This window comes from Neophocaena asiaeorientalis, unplaced genomic scaffold (genome assembly GCF_003031525.2).
Source record: "Neophocaena asiaeorientalis asiaeorientalis breed wild unplaced genomic scaffold, Neophocaena_asiaeorientalis_V1.1 scaffold308, whole genome shotgun sequence".
NCBI lineage: Eukaryota > Metazoa > Chordata > Mammalia > Artiodactyla > Phocoenidae > Neophocaena > Neophocaena asiaeorientalis.
Window position 1 is genome coordinate 5,300,412 of NW_020172768.1, and position 15,984 is coordinate 5,316,395.

The following is a 15,984-nucleotide window of genomic DNA, read 5'->3' on the forward strand; positions in this document are numbered from 1 at the left end:
AGGGAGAGAAGGACATAGGGAGAGACAGGCCCGGGAGAGACAGGCCCGGGAAAGACAGGCCCGGGAGAGATGGGCCGGGGAGAGATGGTCAGGGAAACTTTCATGGACAAGAAGATTATGGCCTGAGTCTAAATAAGGAAAATTTTAACTGGGCAAAACGGGGAGGAGGGCATTTCAGACTGTAGGAACAGTCGGTGCAGTAGGAGCAGAGGGAAAGCTATGACACCACGTGGTATGTGCTGAGGACACAGAAACAGAGCCCAGTGAGCACAGGGAGAGAGAGCAGAACGGGAGAACGGAAAAGGAAGATGGCCGGAAACGACACAGTAAAGTAGTCCGGAGGTATGTTTTATATGTAATGAGGAACTATGGAAAGATGTATTTTAATTAATTAAAGAAGTCTTAGAAAGAATGATGGCTGAAACAAAATAAGCAAATTAAGTAGGTTCCTATAAGCACTTCTTTTCATCTTCCATTCAACACATCTTTTGCCCTAATATCTCTTCTGTTCATATACAGAAATACATTTTTATTTACTCTTGTTGTAATAAAAACCCAAAATATTCGTTTTTAGAGAGAAAACAATAAATTCTACCTCTATTCAATGTTCCATGGTGGGAAAATTCTGGGTTTTGAGTTAAACAATCGCAAATGAGTGTAATCCATCTGGTGCACAGCCAGGGCTACCTAGGTGTGGACAGTGGTTACTAGGAGAGGTCAGAAGGCTTCTGCAAGTTCAGCTCTGAAAGCTCAGGCACAGCGTGGAGCTTTCTGAGTCTCAGTTGCTCCACTAGTTAACAAACTAATAAGAACCTGCTGTATAAAAAAATAAATAAAATTCAAAAAAAAAAAAAAAGCGGTGTGTGGGGGACAGAGATACATCCCGCGCTCTTAGTACACTGCAGGGCTGTATCGAGATTCAAATTCCCACTTAAATAACAAAAATACAGCATTCAAAAACTCTAAGGCAACTACAAATATGTGATGTTATGAATTTTCTGTTTTTCCCTGATGCAGGGTGAGAAAGTATTATCTTGATGTATCCCTTACCATGTATTCCGAGAGAAAACCACCCGGGCATTCTAGCATTTTGGAACTCTTTTACATCTTATATCAATGCCTCCTAGGGTACTGATTTTCATATCTGATTCTTAAGGTATTTGCCTCCAGAGTAATAAAGTAATGTGTTCAGTGGGAAGAATATTTAGTACAACATTCCATTTCAGGTAAGTAAAAACCTGAACCTTTTTACTTGCTATAGAGTGGTCACCTCATACTAAAGTGATGTCAGGAAACATGGTTACAGAAGAGCAAAGTGCTGGACACTCAAAGAAAGAAAATGGAAATAATCCAGAAGAAAACAAATGAAAACAAAAGAAAAAAAACTATAATTAGGCAAAACTGCAAATAAAACAACAAAACACAAGATACTAGAGGACCAGTTTCCTAAAAGGATAACACAAGGACTTTTTCATTTCAAAATTATGCCACAAATTCAGGCTGTGTTACCTTATAAACTACTTATAAGGATTTCATCAGCATTACATCTGATTACTAAGTCTTCCCCCAAAATGAAAGCCTCAGCTACGTCTATGTCTGCTAACAAAAAAATTCAGACAAAAATCTGTGATGCAAACTCTACTCAAGTGGCCATCCAGAGAAGCTCCTTTCCTCACCGTGGTTCCATGAAAACTACTGCAATTCATTTGTTTCCATGGTATACTGTGAAATATTTGCATATAGATTTATACCAACAAATAATATATTAAATAAGCACCTACATAAACTAAATAGACCTAGTTTCAGACACTCCTGAATTTAAATGATATAACATAGTAAATAAACATAAGTCGACAAAAAATAACAGCTGATCTTTATTAAGTATCCAGGGGCTTTAAATGCCTTATCTCTAATCCTTAAAAGAATCTTGCCTCACTTCTTAGATGAGGAGATTTAAAATCAGAGAAGCCAAATGACATGCATATGGATAGTAACACATGGCACAGGGATGAAAATTCAAGGCTGAGGCCTGTGCTCTCACCTCTTTGAGCTGCTTTTCACATAGGTATATACATTAAATAAAACATCTGCATTAAATCTGTTATCACAAAATATCTATTTTATGAGGCGGTTGCATTAAGACTCTAAGAAATTACCTATTTGGACAGGGTGGAGTGAAGGGTAGATTATAATCTATGTAAAGTAATATATGATCATTGTAAAGGAGTTAAACAATACAGGAGCAGAGGAAAACAATGAAATGTCTCTTGTTATAGCTACAATCTCATTCCGCTTTCCAGTCAGGTATGTATCCTTCCTAATCCTCTTCTATGAGTTTACAATGGGATTATACTGCTGCGTGATTTGCTTTTTCATTTAACAAGACATCACAGAAAAAATCCCCTGGGTTAGCACATAGGCTTCTACCTCATTCCTTTTGAGGGTTGCAGAGTATTTCACAGTATGGAAATATAAAATCTATTTTGAAAAAGTAATTTCAAACATTTGTGTATTAAAGCGATATTGTAAGGAATATTTACCTGGATAGGAGGTAAAAAATGCAAAGTGACCAATTCAAAAATGACAAAGGACTTGAATAGACACTTCTCCAATAAGCACATGAAAAGATGCTCCACATCATTACATTTCTGTATAGTCACCATCTGGATCAACAGAACATTACCAGCACTTCAGAACCCTCTCTCCTACCCACCTACTCACTCTCCTCTCCAAATGAAACCACTGTCCAAACTTTATCACCACAGAACAGTCTTGAACTGTATGATTTTGAACTCTCTCTTTATATACATGGCATTACCCAGTGTAAATGTGTGCATAAATCCGGCTTCTCCCACTCCGTATTTATTTTTGTGAGACTCATCCATGTTGCTCCACACAGACATAACTCATTTCATTTTCATTGGTGTAGAAGAATCCACTGAATGAACATGCCTTTATTTATCCATTCCACTACAGATATACTTTTGAGTTCTTTAGTTTTTTGACAATTAGGAATAAGGTTGCCATGAACATTCTATACACATACCTAAGAACGGAACTGCGGGGTCACAAGGTATACACATGACAAACTTAGTAGGTAGTGCCAAACAGTGCTTGTCCTGCATTACGCTTCCCTGGCAGTGTATGAGAGTTCCCACAGGTTTACATCCTTGCCAACTTTTGGTATCGCTACTCTTAAATTTTCAGCATTCTGGTGGATGTGTTTTGTGAGTTAATTAAGTTTTTACTTGCATTTCCCTAAAGACTAATGATGTGCAACATCGTGTCATGCGCTCATTCCGCATTTTGGTATTTGTTGTGAAATACCTGATCAAGTTTTCACTCAATTAAAAAAATCAGTTTATCTGTCCTTTTCTTACTGATTCTTTACACACTGGTTACGTGACCTTTGTCAGATATAGATACTGCAAATATCTTTCTCACCGTGTGATCTGCCTTTTTCACTATCTTAATAGCATATTACAATGACATTCTGAACTTTAATTAAGTTTAATGATTAAGCTTCTCAGTTATTATTATAACTGCTTTATGCCTAACCCTAGGTCATGAAGATATTCTACAGTATTCTCTTCTAAGTCTTGTTGTTTTACCTTTCATATACAGATCTATAATTCTCCATGACCTAGCAACTTTTACTGAAATGGCTGTCTTTTTCATAATGCTCTGCAGTGTATGAATCAAGCATCTATATGGACACAGGTTTGTTCCTGGACTCTATTCTTTTCCACTGTTCTATCTGTCTATCCTTGCATTAATCTCAGTATCTTAATGAGTGAAGCTTTAACAGTAAGTCTTGATATCTATTGTATTAATTTTCCCACTTTTTTGTTCTTCAAAACTGCCTTGTGTGTTTTGGGCTCTGCATTTCTATACAAATTTTAGAATCGATTTAGAATCAGTTGTCAATTTCTAGAAAAATCCTAACTCAAAGCTTGGGGCATTATCAGCAACTCTGCCCTGTTGGGCTCTGAACTCCATTTGTTGTTCCGTGAGTGCTGCGACATTCTCTACTCCATCGGCTGATACCCTAGGGGGCTAATGTCCCCATACACTGGGGTCACGTATCTGGATGTCCTTCTTCTGCTTAATCTTAGCTCAGTAATTGTTTACTACCTTGTTAACTCTCCAGTCCTTCAAAGAGATCTTATATTTTTACATTTCTGTCCAAATTTTCTGTTTTCAGAGGGAGGGTTTGTCTACATTCCCTAGTCCTTCATTTTTAGAAGCTCATGCTTCAAAAGTAAGCTTTGCTTTTCTTCTCTCTTCACCCTCCCTCCACCTTCCGCCCTCTCCCTCCCTCCCCCAAACCCCCTCTTTCTTTCTTTCTGGAAGAAAAGGTGGATACGGTGGGAAGGTGGGGACTCCACCATGGAAATTATAAAAAAGACCAAATGTTGATCCTAGAAACAAAACACCTGATATGAGAACTGAAGAATTCATTAGATGGGCTTCAGAGAAGCCTGCACAGAGGGAAGAGGTCAACAGAAAGCTCCCAAGCTGGAGAGAGGACCAATGAGCCAACATCAAAGACATAACTGACATGTGGAGGAGGAGAGAGACAGAAGGGCGCAAAACAAATATCCGAGGAGATAACAGCCGAGAACACTAAAAACGTGAAGACAGACACCAGTAAATAACTGCTGGGTAAATGCTGCACAGGATAAACACACAGAAATCCTCACCTGCTTCCTTCCTCTTCCTCCCACCTCAGCCTCACCTGCCATTCAACCAGAACCTGTGGGGACTGAACTAAATGCCAATTTCTTTGGGACAAGCGTCTACCTTTCTTCCTCTTTTCTTTCCTCTTCTTTTCTCCGCCCCCTCCGCCCCACACACGTTCTTTTCCTTAAGGCACCATGGATACATGCTATCTTGGTCAGGACACAGTGACTCATTCATTTTATTTTTACGTACACAAATAATTGGACATATGGAGAACACTAAGAAGAGCTCCAAAGGGAAGGTTTTCCCCATTGCCCTTGTTGTGCAATAATATAGGGAGCTTTAAGTTGCAGTCTTAAACTATCTGCATCTTTCAGATCTGGCATCTAACATGACAGATGGCAATGTTAAAAATAAAGAGAACATTAAAGTTATTTGTACTGCAGGCAAAGACAGTTTTAAAGTGTGAAACAAGCCTGAGGCTGATAGAATTCACATCATCCTTTTCAAAATGTATTAAGAATGCACATTTTCCTATGCCAACCCTGCAATGCTGCTCACAAAAGATAAAATACTAGCTTTTGAAGGTGTGCTGTCATTATGTATCATTACTAATTTAGAATTAACAATGCCATACAGGTCTATTAACAGAAACCTATTTTCTAGAACTGTCAATAACTGATTAACTTTCTCAAGTTTTAAAAGTTTTGGACGTTATCACTATTAGAAAATCACTTTCATATTCAGAACATGAGAAAGTATAATATTTGATGGATACAATGTAATATCAATATTAAGCTAATATTTAAAAACAGTATATCTCTGAGGTGAAATTATCAAAGATAAGACTTTATAATTAATAAAAGTTAAGCTTACACAGCAGAAATACATAAAAATAATGCACAAGAAATAACAATAAATTTTTGATGTTGAATTTTAATAACTTTAAAATAGTGACCACAAAAACCCATGATCATCTCAATAGATGGATAAAAAGTATCTGACAAAATCCAACACCCTTTTGTGATAAAATCATTCAACAAACTAAGAATTGAAGGGTGCTTCGTCAACCTTATGAAGGGCATCTATGAAAACCCCACAGTTAAAAAGTTACTTAACGGTGAACAACCAGATGCTTTCTCCTAAAATCAGAAGTAAGACAAGGATGCCTGTACTCAGAACTTCTATTCAACAATGTAACATATCCAGGGCAACTGGAAATAAAAAACATCCAGACTGGAAAGGAAGAAGTAAACATATCTCTATTCACAGATGACATGATCTTATATTTAGCCTATCCCAAGAAATCTACTAAAAAACCTATTAGAACTAATAAAATTTCAGCAAAGTTTCAGGATACAAGATTAATACACAAAAATTAATTGTATTTCTGTGCACTTGCAGTGAATAATAAGAAAATGAAATTAAGAGAACAATTCCATTTACAATAACATCAGAAAGAATAAAATAAATTTAACAACAGATATGTAAAACTTATACTCTAAAAAAAAACTACAAAATATTGAATGAAATGAAAGGTCTAATAATCAAATGGAAAAATATCCACGTTCAAGGACTGGAAGACTTAATGAATACTGGCAAGAAGGTAATACTTCCCAAATTGATAAACAGATTCAATAAATCCCTATCAGAATCCCAGCTCTCTTCTCTGTAGAAACTGACAAGATGATTCTAAAATTCATATAGAACTGCAAGGTACCCAGAAAAACCAAATCAATCCTGAAAAAGAATAAAGTAGGAGGACCTCCCAATTGAAAAATTTACTACTAAGCAATGGTAATCAAGACAGGGTGGTACTGGCATAAGAACAGACATAGAGATCAATGGAAGAGAACTGAAAATCCAGAAATAAACTCGTATGTCTAAGGTCAACTGATTCTCTACAAGGGAGTCAAGTCAATTCAATGGGGAAGGAATAATCTTTTCAACAAATCGTGCTCGGACAACTGGATACCCAATGGAGTTGGACCTCACACCACATACAAAGATTAACTCAAAATGGATCACAGACTAAAATATAAGATCTAAAACTATAAACTTAGAAGAAAACATAGGAGTAAATTTGACTTTGGGTTAAGCAACATCTTCTTAGATAAGACATCAAAAGCATAAGTGACAAAAGAAAAAAATAAATTGAACTTCATCAAAATTGAGAACATTTCCACTTCAACAGACATCATCAAGAAAACGAAAGACAAACCAGAATGGGACAAAATATCTGCAAGTCATATTATCTGATATAGGACTTGTATCTGGTATGTATAAAGAACACTTACAACTCAATTAATGAAAAGACAACTCAATTAAAAAATATACAAAGGATCTGAACATTTCTCCAAAGATATACAAATGGGTAATAAGCGCATAAAAAGATGTTCAACATTATTAGCCATCAGGGAAATGCAAATCAAAATCACTAAGATATATCACTTCATACCCACTAAGACAGCAATAACCAAAAAAAAAAAAGAAAAAAAGTAACAAGGATATGGAACAATTGGAATTCTCATACACTGCTGGTGGAATTGTAAAACAGTGCAGCTACTTTGTAAAACAGTTTGGCAGTTCCTCAAAAGGTTGAACACAGAGTTACCATATGGCCCAGCAATTCTACTCCTAGATATATACTCAAGAGATGAAAACATACATCTATACAAAAACTTGTACACTAAGTATTACATTATTCGTAATAGCCAAAATGGAAACCCAAAGTGAATGGATAAAAGAAATCTTGTATATCCATACAATGGACTATTATTTAGCCATAAGAAAGAATGAAGCACTGATACATGGATGAATCTTGAAAACATTATGCTAAATGAAATAAGCCAGTCACAAAAAGACTATATATTGTATGATTCCATTTATGTGAAATGTCTACATTTGAGAAATCTAGAGACAGAAAGTAGGTTAGTAGCTGCTTAGGGCTGGGGGGAAGGGAGAGGATGGGGCAGTGTCTGCTAATGGGCATAGGATTTTTTTTTTTAAGTTAATGATGCCATATTTAAACAAGGAAAGAAAACTACAGCCATCACAACCACTAACGAATAAGTACTCACTGAGAAAGTGCTTTTATGTTTAACAAGTTTACCCAAAGAAGGGGGATTTAACAGAGGATAAAAATGCCTTGAAAAGAGACTGAGAATCCCACGGTGAGGGTAGAGAAGGGCAGAGGGAATGTAATACAATCAGGAGAAATACACTTGATTACTCCCTCCTCCTTCTAAAATCTTTTAGTCTTTGTTTTTATTTTCTTTCCAAAAATTTACATCACATTAAAAGGTTCCAGATGAGGTATTCTGTAAAATTTGTCCAGATTAAATCACCCCAATAAAAACAAAAATTTCCAGTTTTAAATTTTTACCCCCTATAACACATTGCTCTACATATCTGTAAAGTACTCCACATACTTATACAGCACTGTAAATATACTATATAAATGATAACAAATGCTGTTTAAAATCGTTTTGATGTTCACAGGCACTGATAAAATATACATTCCCTTCATTTATTAATTTTCAGCTAATCATACTATCTCCGTGTCAGTTCTTTAAACCTGGTATTTTCTTTTTATCGTTTTATTCATTAATAAGCTACATTCCTACTATATAATTGTAAAAACAAATAATGACAAAGCTTAATGGAGCCAACAGTTCTTAAAATTGTCTAAAATTTTGAATGCATGTAAACCTCTGTGAAATGATCAATAGAGAAAAAAGAATCTATTAAAAATCAAAACCACATAAAATTAAGAGTGCATATTATGACAATAAATGCAAAGAATAGTTAGACAAGCTATGTGCTTGACTGCAAGAGAAAATCTGAATCTTTAAGCAGCTGATAAATAGTCACATTCATGAAAAAGTGTACTCACCGGGTTTTGGCACTGAGTTGGTCACTGACTGGGGAACTTTCTGATTAATTAACTCAACACAGTGTCCAGGGAAGAGTCCCACCTAAAGAAGAAAAGCAGCAAAGAGAGGATTTTAAACCAGAGAACAGACCAGTGTATGAACACTGCCAATTCAATTCCAGTAATGTGCTCCACAGCCCCTCCCAATGATTCTGTTATTCCAAGACTCTAAATCACTGATGATGCCAATTACACAAACAATAAAACAATCTGTTGCTATGAGTATATCGAGTTACGTGTTTTATTTGTCTTAATATCTACGTCTGCTTTCCTAGTTTTACCTTTTAATTTCCCAAGCTTCTTTTACACCAATTAAAATATTTAGTCTGATACCAAGCTGTGCGTGCAAGAGGTATAATTTATACCTGTTAATAATTTACTTTGCTGAAATTTCAATCTAGCTGTGTTAACACCTCTACTGTCAACTTTCGTATTTACTGATTTCTCTATATGATTTCTAAAAAATCAGCACTAAACCTCATTCAAATTTTTTTGCAAATTTTCTCTTCTTTCTCTCACAGGTTCCATGAAAAATGACAAGACTAAAATAAATTGGTGAAACAATCGCTCACTTAAAATCCTGGTATCCACTGTTGTTAAAGAGCCCAGTAGTGCGTGCATAAGTGGGAAAGCAAGAGAAGAAAACAACCAATCTCGGCAGTGGTAACAAACTCTGGCTTCACACCAATCTGACATGGTAGCAGGATTGCTCATGGTGTTAGGTAGATTCCCAAGGAGCTGTATTAGTAAAATATTGAGCTCCAGATCACCCAGAGATACTACATAGCCAACAGAATGAATACAGAAACAAAGAGCCAGGAAACAAAAGTAAAAAGGGAATTTTTACCAATATTTATAGATGTTTTCTTAGATGGGAATATAATTGGGCTGCCAAGCAGCAGATGTTAAAGCTGAAACAAGAAAACTACATCACTTTGTACATCCCTCTGTTGTCAAGACTCTGGGGGAGAAAGGAATGGTCTTCCAAAAGTATGATTCATCGTGAAGTTCTGAGCTGTGTAATTTCCATCTGTGTGGGATTATTTTCACGTGCTCACTTGCTGCATTCTTACTTCAATTTCTTGATCGATATTCTATGTTAGTTCTTAAAATTATGAAGATGTAACTAGTTATCAAGAGCTGAAAGGGCTTATTAACAAATTTTCAGTTTTGTTTGAAAGATTTGAAACTTGGGTCTTAGAGTTCCTATATGCTTTGCTTTCCAAAATGATGCTCTAAGTATTTGCTTTTACTGGTGAAATTCTATATCATACTTTACTCAACTTCCTATTTAACTAATAACAAGTAGAAATTCTTCCAAGATTGGTTAGAACAAGAATCAACTTGAAAAATTATTCTCATTCTCTCTTACGCAAATCAGTTATAAGATAATCACTTATGGTTAAGTGTAGCCCCAGGATTAAGAGGGCCTGGGTTCTACTCCAGGTCTGCCACTTACTGGTCGGGTTTATAACTTAGCCTCTGTGTTTCGGTTTCTTCCTCTAAACATAATAATACTGTACCTAATTCATAAGAGTTGTTATGAGAATTAAATGGATCAGTATAAGCAAAGTGCATATAGCAAGCACTTGAGAAACGCTGTTTATTCTTTATTATCTCAATATGCTGGCCACTGGAAGATCTAGAGGGTTCCAGCCCCTCCACTGTATGGATATGACACACAATACCTACCACCTTTTGCTTGAGTATACTTAAGTTTCCTCACTGTCAAATATCATCCTTTCCATAAAATTCTAATTCACTTCAATTTGTAAACATTTTCTGCAATCTGCTATAGAGAAAAGACCCCCCATTTACTAGGCTCTGTGATCTGCAGCAAACTGCTTAACATCTGTCTGTTTCTTAATTTGTAAAAATGGGACAACATTAGCTACCTCAATAATGTGTGTGAAAGCACCTAGCCTGGTTTCTAAACTCAAGCATCTGTCAGCAAACAAAACTAATTTTCCATCACTTCTTCACAAAGACTGAACAAAGCTTAATGATCTTCTTTGGGGAACTGTATCATACATACTAGTTACACTTTCACCTTCTGAATGTCTCAATGCATCAGGTCTAGGTATATGGGGGAAATGCTACTGTGTACTATGTAGAGGTAGGTCCGTGATAGGTTCATCTGACACCTAATTCCAATCCCTGCTCACCTGTCTCCCTTTATTATAAAGTGCAATATTACTAAATATTAGCTGAACTAAATATTCAGTTTCCCAGATTCCTTGCATTCAGGTGTAGCCACGGCACCTGTAAAAAGCTTTACTGCTACTATTCTGTCTCTTCTTTATGCTGTGTACGTAGGTATTAGGAGTGGATCTGCAGTAGCCATCATTTGACCTTAAAGAAAGGCCAAGAGAATCTTAGAGAATTCTGCCTAGCATCGTTAAGCTGCTGACTCAACTGCAGCAATGCTACCTTTTCTGTTCACTTTTGTTTCTTGAAGCCAAAATCACTCTTAACTGTAACTGTTTACAGTTAAGGTAACTGTTTTATTTAAAGGAGTTAATTCTGTATACTTGTGAAAAGCAAATAGATTCTGTTTTCCTATTATAAAATTTCCATCATAAAAAATGAAACTGTGTTCTATTGAAAATATACACATAATATAACTAACCCTAAAAATATAGTTAATGAACATTTATACTTTTCTGATGTATACTTAAGCTAGTATTTCACCAAATATAAATAATTCTAATAAACTCAAAATGTCCAATGTTAAAAGTGACTGGAACTCTAACAATATGATCTATGAACTACATCATCCTGTTTTATTCACATTAAGTTATATTATTATAATTATATTCATCACATTATTCTTTCTGCTGCAGTGGCATTTTCTAAAGCTCTAATGTAAATGGCTAAAAAAGGTGAGGGAAATTCAGTATATTTTGCAGGACTCAAAATGAGTTTCTACTCTAGGAAGATGGGAGGAAAAGAAAAGACGAGCATCTAGGGCCCATGAGGGTAGAGGAGCAGGTAATAAAAATATAGTAACAGAAGAAAAAGATAAGGCAGGAACAGGTTAGGGATGGGCTTAAAGGAGAGAAAGAGAACCTTCAATTTAGTCGTTTTTCCCCAAGTCAATTTGGCATGAGGAAGAAAGAAAAGTGTATGAATGTAAGAGACACAGAGGTAGAAAACACAGGAATTATCAATAGCATTAGATACATGAAAAGTTAAATCAGATGCTTCTGCAGTTCTTTCCCACTTTTACTGACAAACTGTGCATATTTAAAGTGTACATTTTGATAAGTTCTGGCACCCATGAAACTGTAACCACACTTAAATTTATGAATATATGTATCAACCCCCAAAGTTTTCGTGTATCTCTTTGTAATCTCTCCCTCTCCCTACCAGCCCCTACCCTTGCCCACCAGGCAACCACTAACCTAGTTTCTATCACTAAACATTACTTTGCAATTCCTACAATTTTATATGAATAGAGTCATGCAGAATGTATTCTTTGTCGTCTGTTTTCTTTCATTCAGCATAATTATTTTGAGGATCATTCATGTTGCTGTATTTATCAATAATTCTTTCCTTCTATTCCTGAGTAATATTCTACTGTATAAATACCACCATTTGTTTATGCATTAATCTCTTGTTCATGAGATACCTGGGTTGTTTCCAGCTTGAGGCCATTATATGTAAGGCTGCTATGAACAGTCATGTGTGAGTTTTTGTATGAACGTAAGCCTTCTTTTCTCTTGGATAAACACCTGGGAGTCGAATGGCTGGATCATGTCATCAGTGTATGTTTAAGAAACTGACAAACTGTTTTCCAAATTGGTTGTAACATCTTACATTCCCCCCAACTGTGTCAGCGTTCTAATTCCTCCACATCCTCGCCATTCTAGTAAGTATGTAGCAAGACTTCACTGTCATTTTAATTTGCATTTCTCTAATGACTACTGGTGTTGAGCATCTCTTTATGTGTCTGTTTGTCATATATCTTTTTGGTTAAGTGTCTATTCCCACTTTTGCTACTTTTTAAATTGAGTTCTGTTTTCTTGTTGAATTTTGAGAGTTCTTTATATGTTGTGGATACAAGTCCTTCATCAGATATAATCATCACAAATATTTTTTCCCAGTCTGTGGTGTGTCTTTTTATTGTTATAAGTAATGTCTTTCAAAGAGCAGAAGTGTTAAATTTTGATGAAATTCAATTTATTATTTTATGAATTGTTCTTTTGATATTACATCTAAGAAACTTTGCCTAAGCCAAAGTCACAGAAGTTTCTCCTATGCTTTCTTCTAGAAGCTTTGTAGTTTACGCTTTACATGTTGGGTATGTGATCCATTTTGAGTTAACTTTTGCATATGGTGCAAGAAATAAATCAGAGGATTTCTGGAGGCATAAGGATATCCAACTGTTCCAGCATCATTTGTAAAACAGGCCATGTTTTCTTCACTGAACTGACATTGAACCTCTGTCGAAAATAAGCAGTCCATGTATGTGTGGGTCTACTTCTGGAATCTATTCTGTCCTGTTGACTTACTTGTCTATCTTTCCCCTAATGCCACACTCTCTTGGTACTGCAGTTTTACAGTTGAGTCTTCAAATCAATTAGTGTTAGTTCTCCAACTTTGTTCTTCTTTTTCAAATTTGTTTTGGCTGTTCTTTTCTAGGTCCTTTGCATTTCCATATGAATTGTTTAATCTGCTTATCAATTTCTACAAAAAATCTACTGAGATTTTGATTGGGGTCAATTTGAGAAGAGATGGCATCTTAACAATATAAAGACTTCCAACCCACACACAGGGTATATAATCTCTTTTCTAAAATATTCTCTAATTTCTCTCAGAAAGGCTTTGTAGCTTCCAGTACACAGATCTTTTGTATCTTTTTTCCGATATATCCCTAAGTAGTTCATAGTTTTGATGCTATTACAAATAGGTTTTATTATATTTTCTGACTGATGTTAAATGCTACTGGTCTGTGGACTAGATATGAAATAACAAGACGTCCATGCAGTTGTCCCAAGTATATATATTTTAAATATACACTGTGTATTTTAAATACACAATTACTTTCCTTTTATTTCTCCTTTATATTATATGTGACACATTATACTGACTTTTTTGAAATTGTGTTTGTAGGTTGGTATATCATTTGTAAATTTCATTTCAGGATCATAAGGAAAGATTTTAGAAATTATTTATCATAACAAGGGGGTACAGGGTTTGATGAGGTTAAGAACTACTACTCTAAGCCATTTTGTCAATAATTTCCATGAAACTGAATGTTTAAGCATCATTTGCTAGGACATATTCTGATGTTACAAATTAACAAAAGGAGCTATCTAGGAACTAATTTCTCTCTAAACATCAGTGGCAGCTGCTAATGGCACCAATAAGAAAAATAAAAAACTTCAGTAAGTAACACAGAAAATAATTTAAGAAAATTTACAGATTTTTGTGATCCAAGGGGGGGAAATACAAAATTGGAACTCACCAAGCTTGTGTTCTGGCTATATCACTGACGTACTGTCTTTGTAAATCAGAACAATCTATCTAAATTCCTTTGTCTCAGGATTTCTATAATTTTAAAATGACAGTTTAGGACCAGATGATCCACTACCATCTTTTCTAATATAGAAATCTATGATTCACACATGTAGACAAGCAGAAGCCACTAGAAGTTCATTAAATTACTACTATGATCTGTTCTTTGCCCAGAATGCCTAAATTTCTACCTAAGCTCTGACACTAAACAGCGAAATAACAATGGGCTTGCAGTTTAGCCCCCTTTTGCTTTAGTTTCCTCGTCAGTAAAAGAGAGGTAATAATAGTACCTTCTTCACAGACTGTGAGAATTAAAGGTTAATGGAAAGCACTTAGAAAGCACACGTAAAAGCAGCAATTGTTACAATTCCTTATATTGGAGTACCACATACTCCCTCTTCCCTTGAAATTCTATAACATTACAGATGAAAAATTACAGTATGTGATTTCCCATTACTTAACTGGAGAGGAAATATTTTGCTCTACTTAATTTTGAGTAATGAAAAGGTGTAGCTTTGAATTCCGTACATAAAATGATGGTCTTCATAGAAATAAGTGGGTAAACTGTCTTCCTCTATTAAACTACTTACTACAAGGGACAAGGTTTCCAAATATCTTCCCTTTGGGATAAAGAATACGTTTCTGAAAATAAGCTACCTGGAACCACATTAAACTCCTGAGGTAAGGAAATGTTTACTGCCCAAGATTTGCTTCTCTGTCATTGTACACAGAAACCCTCACACAACCTTCTGGGGCAACTTTGAAAAATAAAATAGCCGATCCTTGACCATCTTGAGGAGAACCAAGAGAACATGAGCTGTACAGAGTTCTGTCACTCTCTAAATGGTATTTTATCTCTTAGATTGACTGTATCCCAAATATGTTTTAGAAGATTTTCTGGGGGGAAAGGAGAACACTCACTAAACTGTGTTTAATTTCTTCCTTTATCTGTGCACAGGATAAACAATGGGAGGCTGGGTCAGTGGTTCTCACATTTTGTGCTTATTCATCACCTGAGGAACTTGATAAAATTCAGATTCGTCTCCCCATCCCCAGAGATTCTGATTAGTAATATCTGGTTTCAACATGTTTTGGGGTCATTCTGATGCCAGTGGCTCCCAGATAAAATTTTGCCAAACATGGCACTAACAAATAATGCTCAAAGATTTTAACATTTTACATTTGTGTTATGGCTTTTACATAAGAAAAAAAGACTTTCCAGACACCTCACCTCACATTTCCAACCACAGTCCCCAGATAAGTACAAAAGCTAATGACATTTATTTTTAACAAGAAAGAAAAAGCAAAGAGCTTTTTTTTTTTTTTTTTTTAAAAAAAAAAAAAAAAAAAAAAGGTTTTTTTTTTTTTTTTTGCTGAAGTATAGATTATATGATGAAACACCTCAGAAAACAGAGGTAAAAGATTCAATATACTCTTTAGAAGACAAGTAAAAAACAGATTTCGGAATTTCAAATTACTATAGTTAATATAATTTCACACTTCCTACTCCCAGAAGTTTAAGAAAAGAAACATAGTCACAGTATAATTTAAACACATGGATGAACTAATCCTTCTGTTCCCACAGCAAAATTATGGTCGAGGTTAAAACAATACACAGATGGGCAGAATGCTGATCTTTATCAACCACCAGCTGATTGGTAGAGTCTACCTACAGCTCAGAGTAAGCACTGCTTCCAGAAGAGTGGTCTGAGGAACACCTGGGCCGGAATCACATGGATAAAAATGCAGTCTTAATCCTGTCCCACAACCAGTGAAACAGCATTTCAGGGCTTCGGTCATAGGATTTTATGTTTTAACATGTTCCCCATGTAACGTGTCATAAGCAT

General features: G+C 35.5%; 1 protein-coding gene across 3 annotated transcripts in view; it reads right to left on the reverse strand.

The window, feature by feature from the left end:
- The window catches only part of ARHGAP32 (Rho GTPase activating protein 32), a 147,799-nt gene that overhangs the window by 57,689 nt on the left and 74,126 nt on the right, over nt 1-15,984 (reverse strand). For all 3 annotated transcript variants that reach the window (XM_024740784.1, XM_024740786.1, XM_024740785.1), the window contains one exon: nt 8,579-8,660. In XM_024740784.1, coding sequence (XP_024596552.1) covers nt 8,579-8,660 — 82 coding nt within the window. The remainder of the gene's footprint in view (nt 1-8,578; nt 8,661-15,984) is intronic.